This window comes from Conger conger, chromosome 8, assembly GCF_963514075.1.
Source record: "Conger conger chromosome 8, fConCon1.1, whole genome shotgun sequence".
Taxonomy (NCBI): Eukaryota; Metazoa; Chordata; class Actinopteri; order Anguilliformes; family Congridae; genus Conger; species Conger conger.
In genome coordinates, this window is record NC_083767.1 from 42037914 (window position 1) to 42064466 (window position 26553).

The 26553-nt window shown below is 44.3% G+C and overlaps 1 protein-coding gene across 2 annotated transcripts in view; it reads right to left on the reverse strand.

Moving 5' to 3' along the window:
- Positions 1–256: 256 nt before the first annotated feature.
- kcnd2 (potassium voltage-gated channel, Shal-related subfamily, member 2) overlaps positions 257–26553 on the reverse strand; it is a 152828-nt gene continuing 126531 nt past the window's right edge. Inside the window, exons 2-6 of one of the 2 annotated variants that reach the window (XM_061252365.1) lie at positions 12692–12854; positions 10070–10168; positions 7542–7628; positions 4876–5114; positions 257–2974 (exon numbers count right to left, since the gene is read on the reverse strand). In XM_061252365.1, the coding sequence (XP_061108349.1) occupies positions 2797–2974; positions 4876–5114; positions 7542–7628; positions 10070–10168; positions 12692–12854 (766 nt within the window). In that variant the 3' untranslated portion in view covers positions 257–2796. Of the gene's footprint in view, positions 2975–4875; positions 5115–7541; positions 7638–10069; positions 10169–12691; positions 12855–26553 lie in introns of both variants that reach the window. The other variant, XM_061252364.1, reaches the window with a different exon arrangement.

Sequence of the window (26553 nt, forward strand, 5' to 3'; positions counted from 1 at the left end):
CACAAAGCCAAGTGATTTGCTACAGTTAATATGCTAACTTATGCTAGCATATGTTAATATGCTAACTCTGATGAGAAAGATGGGAAATGTTTATTCTTATCCATCTCCTCTCCTCATCCTTCGGTTAATTGTTTTCAGGTGTTGATGAGGGTATAGATAGTGGGGAAAATAAACATTGTTGAACAACAGGGTGTATGTCCAAGACATTTGTCAAAGGACTAACATGTATCTATGATTGAAAACAAGACAATTTCAATCAAGGTTTTTCCCCTAGTATTTTAATAGAACAGTGACTTTCTCATTTATTCATAGACCACACTGAACAGAACAATGTGTTTTGCTGTTTCTAATTTGTAAATATTTTTTTATATTTTGTCCACAGCACAAGCCGTAACAAATTTAAAGTAGTCATTTCTTGAATTTACACAAGTCTCTTGTACATTAAATACACCTTTCTAAAGCCTCGAGCTTTGACAAACAAATCAAGAACAGAACTCAGACTTTTCTCCGGTACAACAAGACCAAAGTCATCGATGACTGACTGCATGCATCTTTTTGATCTAACGGTCAAGAAACAAAAAGGTATATCCTCCTGAGACCTTGCCAGAATTAGCAAAAAGTATTTGTATTTGGCATAATACAAGTGTCTTGGATAATGCAGTGAAAATATTTTCAACAATATTCTTTTTTTTTAATTGAATTTATGGTTCAAAGACTAAGACCAGAGACTCATGTCCCCGAAAGAGGACAAATATGAAGTGCCGGGTCTTGGGAGGATATAGAATTGATAAGATGAGTACCTGATTATTAACTGAAATAAAATAATAGAAACGGCATTTGAAATGATTAAAATGACTAACTGTGATAAATATTTACTACACAGAAGAACAATTTACAGCACTTGGTCACTAAACACAGTCGGCAATTTTTATATATATATTTTTACAACCAAAAATGGAGTAAGATTTAATGAGCTATACATGACAATTTGTTTTTAAAAATATTATGTGTTTCTCTATTTTTCTCAATAAAATGAAAATCTGTACAAAACCCTTGTTGCATAATTCACACGAGTCAATTTTGGAAATTCTAACGCCATTTCTGAGCAGAGGTGGGATCTACGGGGAAGGCGTTCCAAAGGTGGACAGTACTGTACAGTACTCTGGAAAAACAAAATGGTGAAAAAGACCCATAGTTCAATCTGAAATTACACAAGGCAACAGAAAAACAACAATGACAGCATAAGGTCATTATTTTACTTGGTTAAAAAACCCATTTCACATTGATGCGATTTACCCGCGATCAGTGAAGTGAAGTGTCTCGTTGCATTCGGTTCCACACACAGGAATGATGTTAGCCTAATGGCGTAACGGTACGACGCTCCATTAAACAGCGCTTGTACGAGCCAGTAGCCTATTGCGCGCGGAGCCAGCTTATCACAATTACCGAAAACTTCGTTCAGCTCAACTGCTCCACAAGGAAATTAAATTTCACATCAGTATTTCCACCACTACACTTTTGTTGACGTTGCTTTACACTGTAACGTTACGTAATACACGTAATACGTCTGGCTATGTTAGAGAAAAGGTAAGAGTAACACAATACTTCATAATCAACTAGGATTTCCTCAAGGTACACAAATGTGGCTTTCTGGTTTGCTTCAGTTAGCCAACTTCATACAATAGCAAAATTGCATCAGCAGAAGAAACATTAAGATCGGTTGCAGTTTGGCCATTATTTTAAACCGTTTTAAAGTGTGAGATGTAGTAAGATCAGTATCATTATCTGTTGTGTTGATTTAGCACTTAAAGCAGAGGTGTCCAGTCTTATCCAACACCACTGATTTAAAGAGTTTTCTGTGTCCTCTTAATGCTTTGCAAGTGTATTGGGGATTGCTGTAATTATAGACACAAATGAACAACAAGAAACATCATTTTCTTCTTTCACAATTAAAGTGTGAGTACGACTCAATGCAGCTATAAAACGTTTTCACCAACCAAGAATTACAAATGATGCATTACTGAGTATGTAAACGCAGTAAAGGAGAGGGGAGACAAGCTCGGAGGGGGGATATCAGAGAAGGGTATTCACAATGGCCAATCAGCATCCTCTTTGCACTGAGTAACTCAACGGAGAAAGTGAGAGAAGTAACCAAGCAGGTGATTCGCTCCTCTGCGAAATACAGAGATGAACTGAAAAGAGCCTTATTGCTCGTGGTGATGGGAATTGTAGTTTCAGGAAAGGGGGAGGGTGGGGACACAGATTCACAAATTCAGAAACTGCAATTAGGTCATGCATGTTGAGTCACTTACACACACACCCACACCCACACACACACACACACACACACACAGGCACATGCACACACATGCATGTGCCTCTTCACGTATTAGTATCAAAAGTCTTTCTTGTTACATCATTATTTTCAATTAAATATACAACATACTGTAAGTTCCTCTGATCCCAAGCATGTGATTAAATGCTGTCTTTTAAAAAAAATGGCCACCCCCCCGCCTCTCTAATCCATAAGACAACATATTGAAAGACACACAATATTTAAAAATATCTTTCCCGTGAGAGTGTAGGATCTGAAGCCTTAAGCCCAGGGGCTTTCTCCAGACAGCACCCCCTCCTGGGTGGAGGATCCCCAGTGTCAGTGTTATACTAAATACCAACACCCGCAGTGTTGGAGTAAAAAACAGGTCCGAGGCTCCTCAGTTTGTGTAATGACCGCACTCTCCAGTAGGGGGTGTTGAGTCTCTCTGAGGCCCGACACCTTGGCAAGGACGGTGGAGTCTATAGGGCCGACACCCGGACGATGTTGGTCTGCGAGTAGTTGGATGAACTCGCCGACTCGTCGCCCTCGGGCGTGGTCACCGGCGGGGTCGGCATGGTGATGATGGCGGCCGTGATGTAGGGCTGGTCACAGTTCAGCGGTACGGTCTCGTCCAGCTTAGCGTTCAGGCTGGAGCGACTAGAGATGGGGAGAGAGAGAGAGAGAGGGAGAGAGAGAGAGAGAGAGAGAGGGAGGGAGAGAGAGAGGGAGCAAAGAAGTTGTGAGAGGAGAGAGAGTGGGAGAGAGAAGAAAGAGGGAGAGAGAGATAGAGAGAGAGAATTTAATTAATAACATTCACGGACACCGCTGAGCCTCCTGCTGTGTAAATCAGGAGCCGTCGGTTCAGACCACACAGAGGTCTCCACAGCCGGCCAATCCCAGCGCCATCAGATGCCATGGCAACGCCGCGCGGCTCCGAGCCCGGGCCCAGCGGACTCCCAGCGTTCCGGTATTCAGCGTCGGATGTTATCCAGCCGCGAATTCCTCCCAGCTGAACATTCCCGCTCCGCTCCAGCGAGAGACCGGCTCGGTCTGCCTGGACCCAAAGGGGCTCAGAGCGGAGACCGCATCTGCAGGGTGCCAAGCGCCAGCCCATATGGGCCAGCGTTTCTGCTGGATGTAGCGGTTTGGGAGCGTACACAAAATGGCTGCGCTTCTCCTCCAGGTGTTAAGGAGAAGTCGAGCTGACCGTGCCTATCCAAGCCCTTAGGGGGGGGGCAAAACAGCAGCCAAGATGGATGACCGCACCTGCCAAACTTAAGCAGGGGCTTATGGGAACAGCTGTCTGCCTGAGTGTGCAGGGGCACAGAGGGGTCGGCCCGGGCTGGAACACAGAGCCTCAGTGTGATCTCTCCCTCTGTCCCCGTCCAAAACCGTCTGCTCCACCAGCACTGACCACAGCTGGGGCTCACAGGCAAAGCCTGCATCATTCCTGAGCAGCTTAGCCACAGAGAGAAGAGGGGAGTTTGTGTTTCTCCTTTCTGTTCATCCGAGGCAGGCTGTTTACCACCTTGTGAACCGCTGTCAGCCAGAAGGAGAAATTCCCATGAATGAATGCTGAGCTTTCTGGCTTAGCAGAGTGTGAAGAGGCTGCTCTACCCATGATCCTCTCTGAGGGAAGAATGAACTCCGCACTCAGTAAAATGAAGAGGTTCTAGGTGAGTGCAAGCAAAACAGATGTGTACTGACTCTGCAATGGAGCTAGAGCCAGTTTTATGTAGTAGAGGGATGGTAGAGCCAGACTTTTTCGCAGTAGAGCTACAACACCGATTTACACTGTAAAGCTACAGTAGAACCAGCATTTTACACTGTAGAGCTGATATTTTCTATTGTAGTTTGCGCTATATATATATATATATTACTGTCTGTGTTGTCCAGTGTAGAGCTACAATCCAGATGGCGTCTGATCTGATGTTTCCCCAAAGTTGGGCGGGCATGTTCCCATCTATGTGCATGGTGGAGAGACATGTGGCCTGCATCATGAAGCATGGGTTAGCTGGATAACTGCGCTGAATAAACCCAGAACAGCTCTTTTTACTTCAGTCCATGTTCCAGATTTCTGAGGGTTCTGGGTTTTACTCTGTGCAGTTATCCAGCTACTGTAACTCAGTAATCCCGCTTTGTAATACAGGCCCATGGAACACAGTAAAATGTCCAACATGTGTACTCTGAGCATGTTGATTTAATACTGGACATTTTACTGTTTCAGTGCAGAGTGTAGTAGTGTTCAGTACCCGTTGGACATGTCTCATACAGAGTCTGGTAGTGTGCAGTACTTGTTGGGCATGTCTCAGTACAGAGTGTGGTAGTGTGCAGTACCTGTTGGGCATGTCTCAGTACAAATTGTGGTAGTGTGCCATACCTGTTGGGCATGTCTCAGTACAGAGTGTGGTAGTGTTCAGTACCTGTTGCACATGTCTTATACAGAGTGTGGTAGTGTTCAGTACCTTTTGGACGTGTCTCAGTGCAGAGTGTGGTAGTGTTCAGTACCAGTTGGACGTGTCTCAGTGCAGATTGTGGTAGTGTGACAGTAGGCCTACCTGTTGGACAGCGGCCTCTCTTGGATCTGGATGGTGCTGAGCTCCTGCACGCTGCCATGGCGACCGGCGGCAGTGGAATTGGGGAGGTGCAGGCTCCTCTTCCTGTTGCGGCGGGAGCAGCAGGAGGACAGGCCGTGGTGGGAGGAGCTCAGCGAGGAGGAGCGGGAGCCCAGCTGGTTCACCAGCGACACCTCCATGCAGCTGGCCTCATACGTCTTCTCATCCACAAACTCGTGGTTCTGAAGGAGAGAGCGAGAGAGCATTACTATCACAGAGAGAGAGAATTAGGAACTGGTTATGAACATGATTATGAGCTTACCGTGCATTGACGGTTATTTATTTATTCACCATTTTTGTTCAGGTCAAAATATATAGAGGGTGTACGTCTGGGGGTTGACTGAGTTAGCAGGATAACTGCACTGTGTAAAACCCAGAACAACTATTTTGTTAACAACTACAACTTCAGCCCATGTTCCAGTTTGGGAAGGTTCCGGGTTTTCCCTCAACGCAGTTATCCAGATGACTGCTGCTGGAAAAGGTGAAAATAAAGCAAATAGACTTGTAGAGAATACACTGTGCAGGTGCGGCTTAGGCAAACCCTACAGCACGCTCATTTAAGGGCCAATAACCCTGATGTAGATGGTGTTCACCACACGCTAGCAGAAACAGAGCAGGACCGTACCGGCACTCCCTTCATCACTGAGAGGAGCGAGTCACTGTCATTATTAATGACCCTCCTCCTCCTCTCTCTCCTTCAGGATAAAGGTCTCGCCAGGAGCAGTGGCATTGCACATGCTCAGTTCTTACGGTTTGAAACGCATCAATCACCCGCGTGTGCCATTGAATAATGGATACCGCGAGAGACGTGAAATATGCGCGCGGGCGGGGACGATAACCCCGCGTTTATAGAGTGCTGTGTCGCGTCTGTGAACCATTGGCTCACTAACCTAGTTCTGAGGTCCTGCCTGTACTCTGTTTTATATCCATCTGTGTTAACTCCTCTATTTACACTTTCACCTCTCTGCCATGTTACCTTTTCTCTCTGAGTGTGTGTGTCTCCTGATGTCTTTAAGGGCTGCTGAGAAAAGCTGGGAGTAAAGGGTAACATAGCTTAATTCTCAAAGGAAACGCCAAAGAACAATATGAGGATGTAGCAATCTGCGTTTGCACTTTCACACAGAAAATGAGTAAATCTTGCTTTTGTTTATTCTGCTGCTTTTAGGCTGGTCTCAATAGGTAAAGAAGCATACTGACGTTTCTGTTCAGATAAGAAAACCATACTAATATTTATATTCAGTTAAAGAACCATACTAATGTCTTTGTTCAGGTAGAGAACCATACTAATATTTATATTCAGGTAAAGAACCATAATAATGTCTCTGTTCAGATAGAGAACCACAGTAATATTTATCTTCAGGTAAAGAACCACACTGTTTATGTTCAGTTAAAGAAGCAGGTCTGAGGCAGAGGCCAAGACATGTACAGTGCTGTGCTGATGTTGTTGAATCAGGGGCACCCGATACAGCGGGGATTTCTCTTATACATGAGCATGCTGCTCACAGCCTGACCTCTGTGACCCCCATCAACTGTGAAATGGAAGGGGGGGGGGGGCAGACGCAGACACTACACAGTGGGGCATCAAACAATGAACTTCAGGAGCTGACTAGGCCTATACTCAAAACGGCACACTGTCTCTCACACTCTCTCACACTCTCACGCACACTCTCACTCACACTCTCTCACACTCTCTCACAGTCTCTCTCACTCTCTCACACACTCTTTTCCACACTCTCTCACACTCTCTCACACTCTCACTCTCTCTCATACTCTCTCACACTCTCTCACTCTCTCACACACTTTCTCACACTCTCTCACACTCGCTCTCTCAGACTCTCTCCCACACTCTCTCTCACACTCTCTCACACTCTCTCTCACACTCTCTCCCACACTCTCACTCACACTCTCTCACACTCTCCCACACTCTCACTCTCTCTCACACTCTCTCCCACACTCTCACTCTCTCTCACACTCTCTCACACTCTCTCTCACTCTCTCTCCCACACACATGCACCCAGGCACAGACACGCACATACTAACACACTCAGTGACATAACAGGAAAAGAGTTCAGTAGTGATTTCCATTTGCCCCAGAAGGTCTTTGAGAAGACAGGTAGAGTCTGGATTTTGCTTTGCTTGCAGCTTTTATTGGATTGCTGAGAGTCTGATTTTCAGCAGATGCACTGATCGAGTCTCAGGATGAAAAAATCTAATCACAGGGAAGTAAAGATGCCCTAACTCTTATCACAGAATTGTATGACAGCAGCAATTAATAGGCTGTCAGACATGCTGAGCCCCTGTTCTGGGGGGCTGTGCGAGGGGCAGATCTGGGGTAAAAGCGGCAGCTCCAGGAGGGAGCCGGCTGAGGCACTGAGGGGGGGAGAATAGAGAGAGAATTGGGCCATAAGCCAAGCGTCATCAGAGCTGTGGGTAACTCCATACTGATCAGGGAGAAGGTGTTTTCAAGGGATAGTGTACGTATATATGCACATACATGTGCACACGCACACGCACACACACACACACACACACACACACACACAGACAGTGACACACACACTCACACATGCACACATGCAGACACACTCACACACAGACAGAGCTCTCACCGTGGTCTTCTCCAGGCAGTGCAGCAGGTGGTGGTGCTGGGTCTCGAAGACGGGGTTGGCCCTGGAGATCTGGGCCTGGCCGGCTTCCTTCGAGGCCTTGGGGGGAGAGAGAGAGAGCCGTGGAGCGGGGCGTTAGTCCAGGGGCCAATGGCAGAGACCAGGAGGGAGCAGGGGGCACCGTGCCCCACCCACTTTCTCACAAAGCCTCTGCCACACCCCCATGATGTCACAGAAGCCTTGTGAGAAGCCATGTTATTGGCTACTGGGCAGAGTGCATTCACAACAACCCCTCTCCTAGCCTGGCCCTCTCTATTTGCCATATGCCTGCTTTCTTTGACGAATGGCTCATGGTTAAAACTCGCACTGTCTGGATTCATATTCATATAGCCCCCGTCAAATATCTTCCCATTCAATAGATCTTAGCAGAGATGAGAAATTTCCCATCAATCTCAAAAACTGTGTAAGTTATATATTACCTAAGAGTATTACACAGACTCTCCGCCTTATTTTAACCATGAAAACCATCTTTTTTTCTCTTCTCCATACCATCGACTCAAAGGGCCGGATTCAACATAATGCAGTTAATTACCAAGTGGACCACTCAATCTTCGAAAGCACGCAATGGAAGTAGCTGAACAGCCAATTTCAAGCCAATATCACCTGACCATCCAACTAAACTTGATTTTGTCTTTCCTGTCCCTAACTGTTTCTAAAGTTGATTCGATTATAAAACTACCTGAAATCTAGTTCCATTTGGAGGGGAAAACTGCAAAGTTGGAACCAGTCTAGACTTGTAGCTCATTGCACGCTGAAATTACACAAGAGCTGGTCACTTTAACAAGCACTCTAAAGCACCTAAAATGAAATGGGAAGCCCGTAGCTGGCATGAATGCTCTTGCATAGCCAAAATTATTTCCCAGAGTGTGTCGTGCTAAAAAAGGGAAAAAATAGCAAATGCCTCATTATCACATGCGTTGCAACCGTGTCTAAAAGATAAGCATAAAAGCCTTTTCTGGTCATTAACACTTACACTGGAACACAGACTTCTGCAGTGGGTCTGTACACACAGCCATGTGCCTGTCACATTGAATCCATCTATACGCTTGGTGGAGATTCTGAAACGTAGCCGCAAAGCTCCAAGCGGTGGTCGCACTGCCGTTCAACAGCCACAGGGGTTGTTTGGTAGCACAAAAGTGTCTTATTGTAACAAAGGCAGTGTGTGTGTGTGTGTGTATTTGTTTGTGTGTGTTGCTATAAAACAGCTGCAAAAGCCTTACCAAAATAGCCACAGTGAAAGTTATTATTATAACATAAAAGTCACACTGACATTTAAAACATATTTCTAAGCACTACAGACTAGAGCAAAATGTGTGTTACTACTCTGTGAAATAGCCACAGGGGCTGTGTGCATGTCAGCATGAAACTACTCTAGTATTAAGAACTTAGGAATCCAGAGAAGGCCATTCAGTCCCTATAAGCTTACCGTTTAGCTACAAATAAGAGTGTACAACACTGTCTGCATCAAGCCTGGACTTGAATACCCCATGGATCTCTGCCTCTACTACAGAGCCCGGAAACCATGAACTGACAACTCTGCGTAAAGAAATAATCCCAGATCCTCAGGAGGAATTTACCTTCAGCTAATTCTCACCTATGCCCCACGCTGTACCGCGAAAAATCGTTTGTAGTTCACTTTGTTAAAACCCTTTCATGAATTTTAACACCTCAATCAAATCCCCCTTTAGTCTGCTGTTGCTAAGCCAGGGCTTATCCACACGCCGTGTCGGACGCGTGTTCGGGAGCGTTTGGGAGCTTTCGGGTGGCGTGGTCCACACAGTAAGGCACTGCAGCACACCGAGTCAGGCCCACAGAGTGCATGCAGCCGACATAGCCATTCCTCCGTGAGATGGGAGCCAGGATGCTGTCAGATGGGACCGATGGTGTGAGAGAGAGAGGGAGAGAGAGAGAGAGAGAGAGAGAGGGAGGGAGGGAGAGGGAGAGAGAGAGCGAGCACAGGGCCAGTCAGTCCACAGCCGGTCTGCCAGATGGGTCAGAAATGCGTGTTAATAAGTAAGTACATGAACACAGAGAGTGGAGAGGAGATGGGGTTGCAGAGTCACTTTCCAACAGGAAGAGGGGATACAGGGTCATGGGCGCACCACCCCACCACTCTGCCCCCCTCCCCCCAGCCCAACCAAGCTACATGCGGTGTTCTGATAGGACACAATGGGTTATGTCGCACAATGTGTTACTCTTCCCCCATTTTCTTTTTTCTTTTTTTGGAAGGGGTCAGAGGCCAGTCATTCTGGGTGGAGTGGAGTCGATGCTACGCTGTAGCCGAAATGAGGTACTTCAGAGAGAGAGAGAGAGAGAGACACCACGTAAGCGCTTGTATGCGGGGGCAGCCTTGCGTTCCTGAGCCCAGCCGGACCGGACCCCCCCCTCGGTGGTGTGAAAGGGTGAGGGGCCAGGGGGGGCGGGGTGGGCGCATGCACCAGGCCCTCCGATCGCGGCCCAAACCCGGTTACCTGCTCCAGGAGGTCACTGGGGAGCCCGTTGCGTTTGTATCGCATATAGGCGTTAGCACCGCCCGTCTTCGCCGCGTGAATTCTAGCGAGCCTGGTTTTCTGTTTTGAACAAACACACGTGTGTTTAGCCTCCCGCCGTGCGTAGCCGCGGTGATTTTACCTGCGCTCGGTGGCTGGGAAGGCATCAGATCATGGGACATTCATTTCCCTTCCCCGCTGGCCTGGATAGCAGACGCATTCAGACTGCTCGATTCTGTTTAAGTGAGTTAGAAACCTTTCCTAAGAAGGCACCCTGTGGTCAAAGTGCCCTCGAGACTGTATTCAATCAATGCTTTTCCCTGGTCCTTTTTTTCTTCACAAACACAGTACAGCAAGTTAAGCAACTGCTAAAATAAAAAAGACAAATGTAACACTTGCATGTAGTTAATCACAGCAGAAAAGACACATTACGATAGGATCCACGATCCCCTATGAATTTCCTTCAAAATGTTCAAAATTGCGAGTTACGATATCATCATAGAATTCACTGACAACATTACAACACCCAAGGTAAATATATTTTTTAAAGACCTCTAAATACTTCCTGCAGAGTCAAATATCAATCTTCATTTTCATTGGTCCCACAGGTCACCTGATTCGTGGTTGAAAATCCCCTGATATTAAAGATACTGCATAAAAAGGTCTTAGAATGTGTTTCAACAGAGATATGGTAATACTTGCACAAGTCCGGATGTTTTACCGAAGTAAGGCATACTGACTTTGAAATCTTCCTTCAAAGTCAGGCTATATCTATAGCATCTCTTACTGACTTGGGCTCAAGAGTCTGTGATTGGTCAGTTCTATTCCTGCCAGCACAGAGCAGGGGGTCCTCCTTACAAGGTCAAAGGTAATCTCCCCCTGGTGCCCAATCTCCCGGTTCCTCATGCTCAATGTGTTCTAACCGTATTTCTAACCTCTGCTAAGATTTCGGGTTCTTCTGTTCTTGGGAGATTTCTCCTGGCTAACTGGAAAAACAGACTGTTGTTTTTGGAAATGCTCCGCACGCTGGTTTTGCAGTTACGTTCTTGGATGCGCTGGAAGGAATTAAGCCATCTTTTTTTTCCTATTCCTTTTCTTCCCAAGGCCTCCCCTGTGCATCGTGTTGACTTGAGTATTCTAAATTAGGAGCCTTGAACAAACAGTGAATTATCATGTGACTTGTGTGTCGTCACGGAATGACATTCTTAGGAGGTCTCGGAGGAGCGGGGCTTCCCGGTACGGATCTGTTTCCATCTGAAGACACAGAAGGACCCGTCACCCGGAACATTCCTCCCGATGTCTCCGCTCATAGAGACATCTCCACGTTCATTACACACCGTTTAATGCGCTGAGCTGGCGTTACAAAGGGCCTGCATATCCAATTATAGCCTGCCCTGGAGAGAAACGCTTCACGGACAGTTTACATACCGCAGGACACCGCGCATACACATAAACACACATGTTCACACACACATGCACACATACACAAACACACACACACACACACACACACACCTATATCCAGCAATGACCAACTTGAAAGTACCAGCTACTAGCTGTTTTAGTTTTAGCTGGTCAAACCATGTTGAGTGTGGAGCGTGAAGTGGTCAACCAGCTACCAACCAGTTTTAAAACCAAGCTTGAGCTGTTTTTTTCATCAGGGCACATACACACACTCACTCTCTCTCTCTCACACACACACACACACACACACACACACACAAACAAACACAAACATACTGTATACATGACCAGCTCTTACAGTACTTCTCTTTTGAGTTCAATGACCTCATTAACAACTTGAAGAAAACTGTGAACATTTGAGCACATGCTATAGAAAGGTCATGGGTCGCAGTACAATGCACAGTGAGCCCACGTGAACGCTCTGTACTGGACTGCGCTGCTCATGTGGAGGGCTTGTGTGGTCTGTGGAGTGAAATCGATGCTCCAGTGGCATCCAAAGCAGTATGCCTACTGTTCTACTGCAGAGTCACAACTCCACTCTCCAGCCTGGGAAACGGCCACTGGGAGCTGAGTTATGGATCTTACCAGACCTGGGTTAAACACGTATTTGAAATACTTTAACCCCCTTCAGAGGGTTCGACCTACGGTAGCAACCATAGGTAGCAACCAGCTCCTGTGTGTTCCCGACTGTTTTTTTAAAAGAGGCTCCTACTTTCTAAATATCAGATGTGACCATTTTCTTTGAAAATACTCTGCTACAGGAGTGCCATCATGTTTAACTTTGTAACAGACCTGGGTTAGAAATGTAACTTCGGATTCAAGTACTTTTCTGTGCTCAGTTGTTCTTGCCAGGTGCAATTGAGCCAAAAACGAGGATTTCATAGGTTCTAGTACACCAGACAAGCTCAATAAAGCGTAGAAAAGTATTTGAATCCAAAACAATTGACCCAGGTCTGTACACATTTCAAATTGTTCATTTCTTTTTCAACATTTGAGTGTTTCATATCCATATCCGACCCAGGTCTGGTTTTCGGACCAGAGTTTGACCACAAACTGTGGATTTTTGACCACAGTCTGACCATGGCTGTGGAGAGTGGCGGTTGGTGGTGTCCATGGTTGCGGTAACCGCGGCGACAGTACCTTCTGCGCCCGGCGTTTCTCGGCGCGCTGGCTCTGGTGGTAGATGCGGCTGAAGTTGGACACGATGACCGGGACGGGCAGGGCGATGACCAGCACTCCGCTCAGGGAGCAGATCGAGCCGAATATCTTCCCCACGATGGTTTTAGGAACCATGTCACCATACCTGCAAAACAGAGGGGTGGAAAGAGAGGGTGTGGTTAGACAAGCAACAAGAGCGTGTGCAACACTGCAGGTTAAATAGGGCTATAGCCATGGAAGACCCTCTTCAGTCTTAGAACATAAATGAGTAATTTAAAATGAGTAAAAATGAGTAATATATATGAGTAGTATTAAGTATAATCACTAGGGGGTGCTATAGAGCCACTTTTGCTTTTTCAGGCAGGCAGCATTCTACTGACAGCAACCTTTCTTCACATCTCAGACCATTTTCCTGTATTTCTAATCACATACACATATTTCTTTTTCCTTTAAATCAGTAGAGCAAATTGAAAACATCCGGCTGCCCATAACAAGGTTTATGAGTTCTTTAAAATGAAAATAGTCTGTGACCCCGTTCTCTCATCCGTGACCTCATTACCTTTTGAGAGACCTGTTAAAATCATATTAGCCATCTCCAGATTATCGTCGCATGCCTTGATTAGGCTCTCAGCCAATTTCCCACAATCCCACTGTGACGTAATGCCTGTGAAAGGGCCCGGCGGGGGTGCAGCCAGAGTGCATTCAGAGCGGGAGGGAATGACAAAGAGGAGAGAGAGAGAGAGAGAGAGAGAGAGAGAGAGAGAGAGAAAGAGAGACATCTATAAGGCCCTGCAGAGAGACACTTTCAATTTTGCCACCTCCAACAGGAGACACTGCAAAGAATGGTCTCAAACCATTCAGTAACTTCAGCTGAAGGGCACACATGTTCAGGCTTTTTACACTACTGCAGCACAGAGGTGTGGTGTTTCCGTCAATATTAGCTACACAACTAATGTGTAGCCTTTAATACTGAGACACTTTGAAACGTGCCACCTCCAACAGGAAAACTGCTGGAGAATGTTCTTGTCCGGGGCCAGCCCAGCCCGGTGGGGATCATTTTCGCAGAACGAAACCCAACTTCCACCCTCCAGCAGGAAGTCAGCTACGTGCCCTATATATGGAATAAACGGCAGGATACACTAGATTGCTTTGTCTCCATTGAATCCTTCAAAAATGTTCTGTTGAAAATGATAATGGAAGAGGCCAAATGTATTTGCTTTGAGTGATGACTTGATCACTGTGCTCCTCGTCTTGTGCTGTTTCTTATGCTATTAAATATAATATTTTATTTATTTTTAGATTTTCTATATTTTTGATAGTGTCTGTAAATAAGATGTAACTTTGTTTTTGTACATTTTGTCTGCCAACAGGACTCGCCAGAAAAAGATACCTTGGTCCCAGAGGGACTTCCTTGTATAAATAAAGGTTTAAATCAATCAGAATCCTGAGTGGGGTTAATGACTGCAGAACAAGGCAGCTGACAGTGTGTTATACAGGCTTTAAGGGGAATGATGGAGAGGTGTTCCTTTATCTGGTCTTCAGGAGCAGAATTATTCGGGTGGCTGTCCATATGAGCAACCATTTGGGGCTGAACAAAGACACTAATTGAGACCGATTCATGAAAAACACAGTTGAATCAATGTTGACAAGTAACACTGTGTATCGTTCGTGTTAAAAAAACAACAAATATACGTACATTTTGAAATCAAAGTTGTCTTGAAATGTATCTTTAAAACGGACTCACTTTTCCTTGCATAAGCCTGAGAATATTCTCATCCTGCCTCACACCCACCCGTATGACAGGCTAACTCTCACCCTGATAGTACGGAGTCACGTTCAGCCACGACAAAACAAAGCAAAAAGGTCTATTTAAACTGTAACTGTGGCGCGTGCATCATCAGTGGTCGGACTGACTGACGTTGGTACGGTTTGCTACTAGGGCGTCTGAGAAAGCCATTTTGTATGTTCTCTGGGCTTCAAAGCATGGGCATATGTCGTTATTGATTTGGGCTACACCCCAGATACACGCACTAAACGGGACCTCAAACATATCTCAAAGCCGGTTGCAAAATATTGCACACCGTTGGGAGGTGAGATTGTTCAACCTGGAAACTGTAGCAAAACATGCCTCAGGTCAAGTTTTGTTCATGATTCTGTCTCATCTGCATTAGACATCAGTTCGGAGCAATGAGCAACATTCATTGTAGAAAATAAAAATACGCAAGTGAGCGTAATGCGAAATATTGAGGCGTACCACTCTAACTCTCAGTTGTTAAATACAGCAGTGCTTGATGACAGCTCATTGCGTGAAATGTCTAATTTAACCGTAAAGCGAGCTAAGCTTCAGGGCTGGTCCAGTCTTAGACATGAAAGACTCGAATGTAATTAAAGACATGTTAAGATCAAGTTTTCCAATTAGTCTTTAAATTAATTATGAGAAGGAATGAGTGGGGGAGAGAGGAACCGTGGCCTCGTTTTCTAATGTTAGTATGATGAGCTGCCATCTCACGTTAAACACACGAGGAGGCTGGCTGTCATGCGCAACGAGAGCCGCACCCACATTCAGAGCGGACAGTGTCGTAAAATCTCGAAAAAAAAGGCTAAAACCTTCTTAGCCCAATGGGCTAGCTAAGGCTTTAACACAGTGGCAACCAATCCTCTGGAGGTCTACCTAGGCTTTCATTGCAACCCTAATCTGGTACACCCAATTCCACTAATAAGCAGCTGAACGAGATCTCTAGCTGTTGAATGAGGTGCTTCTTTGTTAAGAGAAGGTTTGAAAACCTACAGGACGGTAGATCTCCAGGAACAGGGTTGGTTATACGGTTAGCTAAGCTGTCTCTCCGCTGGCGTTTGTTTGAGGGGCTGGTATTGATCTCCACTCAAAAGAAAAGTTCCCAAACTCAACATCCCATATGTGCCTGTGTCTTTCCCAGGCCTTTTGCAGACTCTCACAAGAAGAAAAAAGAAGATAAAAATGAGCAGACACTATTTGAGTCAGAATGTGGACAGTGGTGTTATCACAAAGCAGGAAAGAGGCAGACAACTGCTGGCTCTCATTATTCGCAGAAACAAATTAAGCAGCAAGCTTGTTCTCGGCAGTAAGTAGTCCCCACTGCTCTTCAGTAGGGAACTAATCAATTTGTAATCTTTCAATAAATCCATTCAAGAGGAGGAAGGCTCGAGGACTGCATTCCTGTGGCTCCACCAAACACGGTCCCTAAATATGTCTTTATATCTTTAGTACTAGTACTGTACAAGACAAATACAGTAACTTCACACTGTTGAACTAGTTTACACCTTCCAGCATTTAGCATTGGTAGTACAGGGTTCTTAGGTGACCTAGTACTATTTGGTCTAGGCAAACAAACAGAATGAACATGAAAATGCATTCAGAAACGATGAATTTCATCACAATTTGTATATTTCTTCAATATTACAATCTCCTCAGTTAGCTGAAGACCTCAGTTGGTAGGTACATACAATAGAAGGAGATTTGCATACTGGGATCTGTAATTTAATGAAAATTATCTCACGGGGTCTCTAGCAAACAAACACAATATTATGACATTAATTTCTCACACCTAAGTGCACCCTTGTGACGTGACACAGCAGAAGGTGGTGATTATCGATAATGGTGATATCAGGCAGCTCTGTCCCCTGCCTACAGCAGACACTGCTCATATCAGCCTTATCCTTTATCCGACAGTGCCAACTTCTGTAGGTTCTCTTCTTCACGTTGATGAACAGCACTACAACCAAATTGCTCTATTCCCCTGATCTACTGCACTGATACCAGGCTGTGCTCTGATCCACACAATCCCTGCCCCTCCATATCCTTCTAGTCAGGATGACCTTGCTTTTGTCTGCTCCAAATCTTATCAAATGATGTGGTTAAAACATGCCACATTACAACCCCTCCTCCCGCAGGGAACCATTTTGACACCACCAAAAATAGCTTCTCCCCTCTCATGTACATGTTTGGAAGGTAGAGAATCCTCCCAGCAATCCACTCCTTTTATTTTCTGTTCGTAATTTTATAGCATGCCTCCTTGTGTGCCATTAAAATATGAGAGCCTGAAAATTAATTTGTGAACCGAAGCAATTTTCAAACAGAGGTTTAGAATGGATTTCTCTTTTTGCAAAGCGAGAGACAAGAGCTTTGATAAGCATGCAGTATTTACTCAGATAACTGAGAGGTGGGTGAAGCCAGTGGATTATTTAGCAGCAGGGGACAGAAGGTGAATGGCACTGAATTGTTTGGTAGGGAATCTGGCAGGGTTTGTGCTCCCGGCAAGATAAATATGCTCATAAGGATTTGTCAACCGCTCAGTAACTTCAGCTGAAGGGCACAGGCTTTTTAAACTACTGGAGCACAGAGTGTGGTATTTAGGTATTTAGGTCAATATTAGCTATATAACTAAACATTACTGCACAATATACATGCCTCTAGGATGTACAGTATTGTGAGCAGCACTGGCTTCTCTTGTGGTGTATAGAGTACATAGCATACGCTACATGTCTCCATGATGGCTGTGATGGTGACACTGGATTCAGCCTCTGGTCAAATCCCATAACCTCCATGCGTGTTCACCTAGGAGCCTACAGTGCTAATGCAGCTGGCTGATCTCTCAAGACAACATCTCTATGGCATTAGTAAATAATTAAAAAACCGGAAGGAGCACCATATACTTATGGCATCAAGAGAAGTGTTTAGACATGATTATAACCATACAAACAGATGGAAAAGTACATTATACCTGTCTGTATTTAGGGTATTAGGGTTCATGTTGTGAGGATTACTTGTATTAGCACCCAATGACGTACAAGGAGAGGGTGGACTAATCAATGTGACATTAGTATCACAGCAGAAATATAGAAGGTGGATGAAAAAACAAACATCTGTGGTACTCCCATCGGTATAGAAGCACAAAGAAAAGGTGGCCTAAATCTGTTTGACATGGCAGTGCAGAAACACAAGTAGTGGCAGCAGGCAGCAGGCGGCACCTCCCTCAACTTTTATGGCAAATTAAAAGAGAGCCGTGATGTGATTCAGCGAGCTCCTCCTCCGCCTCCCGTCTGTGTGTGCGGGGTACTCGCCGACACCGGGGCCACTAAGAGAGAGCGGTGAAATAAAAGGCCAAGGCGAGGAGCCGAGTCCACACTCCATTTCACGAAACGCTGGGAAACCGCCGACATTAATGGCTCCTCGCACGACAAATAACAAGAGCGCTGACAGTTACAGTTACAGTCATACAGCACATTTACAGGCCCACAGGACAGGGACAGGCCATCGAACTGTGGACTGGAAGCACCTCAGCAGGCACTGCTCATTCCCAGGGCAGAGAGCTCAAAGAGCTGGGTGGCTGAACTGCCCACTCCCTCAGTTTCTTTCATTCTTAAATAAGGAATGGAAGGAAATCACATCTACTGCTCAGTATCATTACTACTATGCCATTCTATTCATATCTATGGTTCAGCGTCATAAGAACTGCTCTATTATATTCATATCTATGGTTCAGTGTCATAAGAACTGCTCTATTATATTCATATCTATGGTTCAGTATCATAACAACAGCTCTATGCTATTCATATTCATCGTTCAGTAATAATACCAACCGATCCATTCTAGCAACACCATAACTACTGCTCCAAGCACACTGAATGCTTTCCAATGCTTTCAACTACCTAACTTGCTGTCCTTGCATTCAGCTAATACATACCAATATGATGTATGTGCAGACATCACATTTTACAGCTGAATGCGATTATATATTTCTTAGGTTGTTTACCCTCATGCTAATAGTCACTTCAGCTCAACTGTAGCTAACCGAGAGATGTCTGTGCCATCGCTGACAGCTGGACTGAATGCTTGAGCACATTCAAAATGTTCATGCCTCAAAATACTGAGTGGTGGTGAAAACCGGAAGCTTAATTGGGGTGCTGGTCAAACCGATGGCAGACAGGGGAAACAGATCAAGGAGATCAAGCTACTTCCATCAATTACTCAGACTGAACATTACAGTATATTGTCCGGTTGAGAGCACAAAGTTCAAACTGGAGATGATTTGAAACCCGGACGTCTGGCAACCATACTGGACATGGACACACGGACCCTAATAAGACCTCTTGCATCTCCTCTCCAAACGAAGCGTGTTCTGCTGTTGACACTCAGAGCTGCTTGGCCAACAACAGTTCAACAGCCCGTTTAACCCGAGGACACCCACGGGTGGCATCGAGGGAGCGCTGAGGGATCGCTGCACTGCCGTTAGATTCGGTTTCCTCTCCACTGCAGCTCTGAATGCAATTAAAGAATAAATCAAACTCGATAGCCAGCCACCAAGCGCCATTAGGGGGGCCTGCCTATGAATTTTAAAGTTTACAGAATCATTACGACCACAGGAATGGAGTTATAACCCTTCAAATGCCACGCAGTTTCAGCCATAATACTCATTTTCATGGTAGTGTACTGGGCGGAAGACCCCGACATTTAGTTTCAGTGTATTATACTCGCCCGCTTCTCTGATATGCGTACAGCAGCTGCGCGCTAGGATAGGACTTCTCTCTTTAAGATGTCACTGAGCTCTCTTCAGCGAGTAATGCTGAGTGATCAATCAATCACTCGACCGGGTTCCCCGGCCCCCTGGAAGGGCACTGACACAAGAGTGAAGATGGACTACGACACATTCACAAAGTGGTGCCAAGCCAGACTACAGGAATCCAATTTGATGCGCGGCCACTTTAATTGCAGTTTGGCACGGGTGAGTGAAAACGTCGGTCTGTCTTAACCCCACTTTAACACCCCTGCCCCCCACAGACCCCGGGGCCAAGACACAGGCATGGGTGCTGTACCTGCCCCTGCTGAAGAAAACAGCTCAAGCTAGGTTTTGAAACAGCTGGTTGACTAGCTAGACCAGCTCAAGCTAGGGTTTGAAACAGCTGGTAGCTGGTTGACCAGTTAGACCAGCTCCATACTCAACGTGGGTTAACCATCTCAAGCTAGGTTTTGAATTTGGTATTTCAAGTAGCTGGTCATAGCTGGATTTTACACCAGGGGAACCTTCTCTCTAAACACAAAAACATCCTTAAAACAACCATCAAAGTGGCACAAACAAAATATGCTCCCGCTACACAAAAACTTGCTGAATTATTGAAGAAAAACAAATCTGTGCATCTCGGATCAATATCTTGAAAGGATTTCATAGTCTCCTGTCCCCATTTGGAGTATTTTCTGTTCACACTGATGCAAACTGGCACTTGGAACAGGAAACACCACAGCATTCACGCTCCTGTCAGTCAGAGCGATGGTGAATCATTTATAACTACCAAATATGCCGAAAGCTAAGGGATTGAGACAGACGCCTTGCCTCAAATTCCAACATCCAAGCTAAAAATCAACATCCATCATCTTTCTGAGGAAACAAGGGATGTTCATCTTCAGGTAGTTTGCTTTAAATGTAATATAAAGTTCATACCATGCACCGCAAACAGCATCCTTCACAACCTCTCGAACACTGGGTGGTAACTCACACCACCAACTAACATCAGCTTTGTGAGGTTAGGGAACGGGTTCACGTCTTCTCTATGGCATTTTCTGCAGCTGCGAGTGACTTTATGCACCTCTCATAAAGAGCCTACATAAAAGTGCACTCTCCGCATGCATAATTCCACCAGACCGGCCTCGTCTGCATCTCATCCCGGGTTCATGGTGCGTGTTTTTTTCATGCTCTCTTCACTTCCTGCCCGAGCAGCTGTGTGTTTGACTAGAAATCTGCTAATGCTATCAGGGCGTACAGGTGTATCAGATATTCATGACCAGAGATACTCTGCACGCCATTACACAATGTCTGTGCTGAGAAGACAGAGATGTGTGTTGTTTACAGAGGAGAACTTTGGTGTGGGAGAGAGGCAGAGAGACAGAGGTACAGTGCTACTACAGTATGCACTCACAGTATCGGTGGGTCAGACCGGACAAACAAAACACAGCAAAGACTACTGCTGGAAACATGACAACCAATTAAAATTATTATAAAGGAGAGAAAATTCTTTCCAGGAAAAAGTCTCTGCTGAGTGTTGGTGATTGGATGATTGACAAGCCACATAGAACATCCCACATTCCAGTTAAACACATGATGACCTGCTTACAATCTCAACCTAATACAATCTGTAAACATAACATATTGTAAAACATTGCATAATTTCCATACCGCAAAAACAACAACAATGTGAGCAATAAAGTCAAAGACATAGACATGAAAGAATATATGAATGATATTTCACTAACTTTAAAGTAAAAGGAATCTTTGAGGAATTGCTGCAAGCAAAATAATAAATTATTCTGACTTACTTTTAAATAAAGACTGATTGTATTTGATCCTCTGCTGTATTCTAGTATGTTCTAAGTCACATTACATGCTTTAATGTTATGAAGAAAGCTAAATTCAAATGTGTTTTTTCCCCCGTCCTTTTAGGCATACATGTAAAATTCAACCCACAACAACAACAGCAATCAAAGGGAAAAAATACAAAAAGAAAAAAGGAGAGGAAAGGGAAGGGAAGAGGACTTTAAAGTACACGTCATACAATTAAGCATTGTGAATAAGCCTCAGGAATAAACACCGACCATCTAATCCCCCTTCACTGGCACACAACTTAAGAAAGCTACAGAGCTCTGTGCAACCTTGAAGTAACCCAAACCAGATAAAGAACACAAACTGAAGAAATGCAAACTGAATTTAAAACAGCAGATTCTGCTCAGCCCTTGATTTCAGAGATTTCCCACAGATTGATTTCTTAGGTGAAGTCAAACCCGCCTATGAAAGAAGTGTCTAAAGTTACATTTAAGTGAATTTCTGTGTCCTCCGCAAAGCAGGGCAGACCTGCAGTGGTATGAAATCCCACTTTAAATTCACAAAGTGTTATGTTCCTTGTCCCAACAACTAAAGACAAGTCCTTGGGGATGAAACAAATAATTAAAGGAGTGAATTTATTTACCAAGAGGGAAAAACAAACGGATTAGAAGATAACAACAAGAAAAGTAAATATAATATAATATAAATATTAACACAGACCTAGGCAGCAGCAGAAATATGTACAATTTTAACAGAAGGACCTTAAAATGAACACTAATTCTGAGCTGCTCCTTCACTTCAGCGACTAATACAACATCTAATTTTACGTAACACAATAATTGCCCTCAGAAAAGGGACCTCAAACAGTGTCTGCCGGTTTTTGATGCGTTCCTGCACTTAAGTGCTTCATGTAAGTCATTTATTGACTAAAGAGTCTCCACACCTTGCTTCCAAGGCATGAACTGGCTGCTGATTGAAAGCAGAGACTGCAGATTTCCACAAATGGAGTTTGAGGCCTCTGCTATAAAGCTTTATGAAGCTAATTCTGACTGTCGAGTAGCCCAGGGGTCGGCAACCCTGGTCCTAGGGAGTGGCAGGGTGTGCTGGTTTTCTCTTTCACCATAAAACCCACAAACAATTCAGACCCATGAAACACAGTGAGACGAGTTAACTGCAATCAGCACACCCTGCGGCTCTCCAGGACCAGGAGTGAGGACCCCAGCACACCCTGCTGCTCTCCAGGACCAGGAGTAAGGACCCCAGCACACCCTACGGCTCTCCAGGACAAGGAGTGAGGACCCCAGCACACCCTGCTGCTCTCCAGGACCAGGAGTGAGGACCCCAGCACACCCTGTGGCTCTCCAGGTCCAGGAGTGAGGACCCCAGCACACCCTGCTGCTCTCCAGGACCAGGAGTGAGGACCCCAGCACACCCTGTGGCTCTCCAGGACCAGGAGTGAGGACCCCAGCACAACCTGTGGCTCTCCAGGACCAGGAGTGAGGACCCCAGCACACCCTGCTGCTCTCCAGGACCAGGAGTGAGGACCCCAGCACACCCTGTGGCTATCCAGGTCCAGGGGAGAAGCTGACTCATGAATCCTAATTTGGGACTGTCTTTGTATTCATTCTGTTTTTTAAAGGTTATTCATGACTTTTTATCTCATGTTTTATTTCTGTACTCTGGAATGGCCAATCTGGAATGGCCAAACCATCTCATCCCTGCAACGTCCTCATAGATTGAGAAATTGCAGAGGAGATTGTATATGTCCTGTCCTTTGTGTGTGCTCTGTGTCCTGTGTGTGTCCTGTGCTCTGTGCATGCCCTGTGCTCTGGGTGTCTTCTGTGTGTCCTGTGTGTGCCGTGTGTGTGTCCTGTGCTCTGTGTGTGCTCTATGTGTGTGCTCTGTGTGTGCGTCCTGTGCTCTGTGTGTGGCCTGTAATCTGTGTTCCTTCAGATGTCCACCAGTACAGTTCACACATCTTATGCCACCAGAGCAGAATGCTTACAGTAATGCTAAAGAAATGTGCAAAATTAGAAAAAGTCATGAATAGAGTGACATTCTGATGTCATCATTCTCTACGGCTAAGCGATGTATAATTTTAAATAAGTATGTTTTCCTCTTTCAAAGGAACTTGTATTATGTTATATCTGTTACATCTGACAGCGATCCATAAAAAAACTAATCATATTTATTTGATGGTTGCCATACATTCTACAGATTGTCCTCAGAAAACACAGAACATTTGGACGCACCAGGACAAAGCCATGTTTGAATGATGCTTCACAATTCAATCACTGTTTGGTATTTTGCAGGAGTTCATCTTTTTATGCAGGTAAAAACAATTCATGCCATTGAACAGCTGGTTTCTAAGCCACTTTTCACAGATACAGCATTCACAAATCATGAGAATAGACCAGGCTAAATGTACAAGGCTGCTGGACAGATACTGTGCTCCAGCTCCAACACATAACCAATAAAACACATCATAACATTAAAAGTTAACTTGGACACAAATATGATACAATACAGTAACCATCCATATACAAAGAACAGTGACCTGAATATGTAAGGCTTTCATCAACAACAAACAAAATAAATAAATGCTTGATTTCATATTGAGATTTTAATGTACTGTCATGAATCTTCATAATGTTAATTTGGTTTTGGTTAGGAGAAAATCACTAATCATATCTCCAGCATGAATGTGCAATGCTCTATTTAGGAGAATCACATCTCTAACATGAATATGCAACGTTGTATGTGCAACATCATAATTTTCTCCCGCATTATGAATGTTTGTAGAAACACAGTCTTAAAGAAACAAATGAGAAATTCCCTTAAGGAATGCTGAATAGATTGCTGAATCCGTTACACACACCGTTGATCCGAAAGAAAAGAAAGATAGAAAATGGTTGTTACATAAACCAGCAAATGCAACTACTGACACCGTCTCTGAATCTCATCAAAACCGCAACGTGACGTTTGGCATCAACAACGACATTACGTCCACAAAACGAAGACTAAAAGGCACAATTAGGAAGATCAATATTCTTGATCTTCAATCTTCTGTAAATCTGGGAAACATGCTGTCAGAGCCATGTATAAAATTAGCAGAGGGGATGTTATATTACGAATCCGCTCAAGCGATACACCAAATGCGTCCAGAGCACGGACCTAATCAAATCAATTACGAAAATCAAAAGATCCTCTCGCAGACTGTAATAACCTCCACAGAATGATAAACATCTTTAAATGGACAATATCAGCGGGCCCTCTGGGTCTTTTTAAACGCGGACCTGAAAAGTTATCTTTCCGCCGATAAAGACCGAAAATAAACTGCCGAAAGTAAAGGAAGTGAAGCGAAGCGGAGAACTCATTTGGTTGCTAGGCGCCGGAAAGGGTCATTGCCATCAGCTAATTTTTTATCCGATTCCGATCATCTGAAGCCCAGCTCTGTGACTAGCTACCAGTGAAGGACATTATGTATGGTGCGCTTGCACTTCCCTGAATCTTACCTCCCGTGCCAGAGAAGTGTCAGCTCCTCTACCCTGCCAGCGTCAGCACGCCGACCTCAGGGCATGCTAGGTGTCAGTCCTCTGCAAAGGATCGGCGCTAAAGTGCCTACCTGCCTATTTCTTATTTAGAGGTCTGAATACCCAGTAAGTACACAAAACGATTCTAGAAAATCGATCAGATTGTGCTAGAAAGTTATGCTGAGAACTTTCCCCAAATAGTCAACATGTTGCCCAGGCATATTTGTCTGACAGCTAACATTCCTGATGAAATGAACATGAAGAATAAAAAAATTTTTTTTAACACAAATGACAAAACTTTGTTACAGAATGTTCTACAGCTTTATAATCGTCTCTTCTTATGTTCTTTATCACATAAAAATAATGTTCATGGGACATTCAAAACTGGGCAATTGCACTTACTGGGAATATTCCCCTTAAACTTCCTAACTCACTTTGGAGGAACATTCTGAGTAAGAAGAAAACTGAGTAAAGATTTGATCCCATCTTAAACCGAATAGACCAGTGACCAGACCTGTTATTTCTCTCTGTCTGTCGCCTGTCAAAAATTATAGTTATTTACAGGAAATTATGGACATTTTATTTCACATTTTCCTTTTTAAAAGCACCATTCAGTTACCTTAACTTAAACTACAGCATTACATTCCTGTAAGGCAAGACCTGATCATTGCAGGGATTGACTTTCTTTCATGTTTATGTTCCGACAAAAGTACAAATACAACATACGTAAGTGATAGTAGAGTCAGGTCACTTCAGCTGCTGAATCCTCAATAAGTGAATAATGTCCAACTCAGAGTAACAAAATGTCTGACAACTACTCTTCTTCAATGAAGAGGTGCTGGCTTTGGCAAGATTTAAACTGAATCTACAGAAATTCAGTGAACTAATCTCTCAGGTCAAAAATGAAAAGAATTAGTGACTTGGTGTTAAAAATCATTCACCGGCCCGTTGATTTTTGAGTGCGTCGTTTGCTTACACTAAGCTTTTCAGTAGCTCAGTGAATGTCTTTTGATTTTGAATAATAGTCTATTTTAGTATTCTTAGTGTCTTGTTAAGTCTTTCTTAGCAATCAATAGGTGAAGGGCAATTGTCCTCTTTAGAACCGGGAACACAAGTTGGATTATTAGCTACTTATTTAACAGTACAAAACAAAACAGTAGTTCATTCCTCTGGATAGAAGTGTCTGCCAAATGACTGTAATGAAATGTACCTAAAAAGTAAAGAACAAAAATCCACTTTAGAAGAAGGAATGCAAGATGGATTGCTAATGACTTGTTTTGCTCTTCTTAGCACACTTATATAAAGGAGCTATGCAGGAATAAGTGCAGTGCTACTCTGAAATTAAATCATCATTCAGAGGCCCCTGAACGACTCACAAATTAAGCAAATTGGTAGCCAATGACTTGTTCAACATGTTTCTAATAAACCTTTTAAATTCATCTGGACTAATATTCATATTAATATTAATAAATTACTGACAATCTCTTCTAACATAAATAATAACGGTAGCAGAACAAAGGAACTGTAAAAGAAAGTTATACATAAAGCCAGACTTTGTACAGTCCTTCACATCACATTTGATGATACCATTGCTGTTTCCTGCCATAGCTACTAGGTCTTCTGGACAAAGGGCCTTGAAAAGAAGAGAAATGCTGGCAGGCTGTTAGTTTGAGGACTTCTTAGTTGTAGTAGTGGCAGTGTAAAAGGGCCAGTTCAGGGGATGAACACACAGGATGGAATGAAAACCTGACACACTCTTCCCCCGGAGACCAACGTCTGCCACCCCCCGATGTGTGCGTTTAGCGAGTGCCACGCTAACATGCGTGTTCCTGCAATACAGAGCAAATGTGATACAGTAGCTGGCTTTCACTGCAAGGTGAGTGAGGGAGGAAGGGATGTCAGGCCCTCTTGACTGAGAACCCCACACAGCTAATGCAAATGTGCCAACATGCCTCCTTAT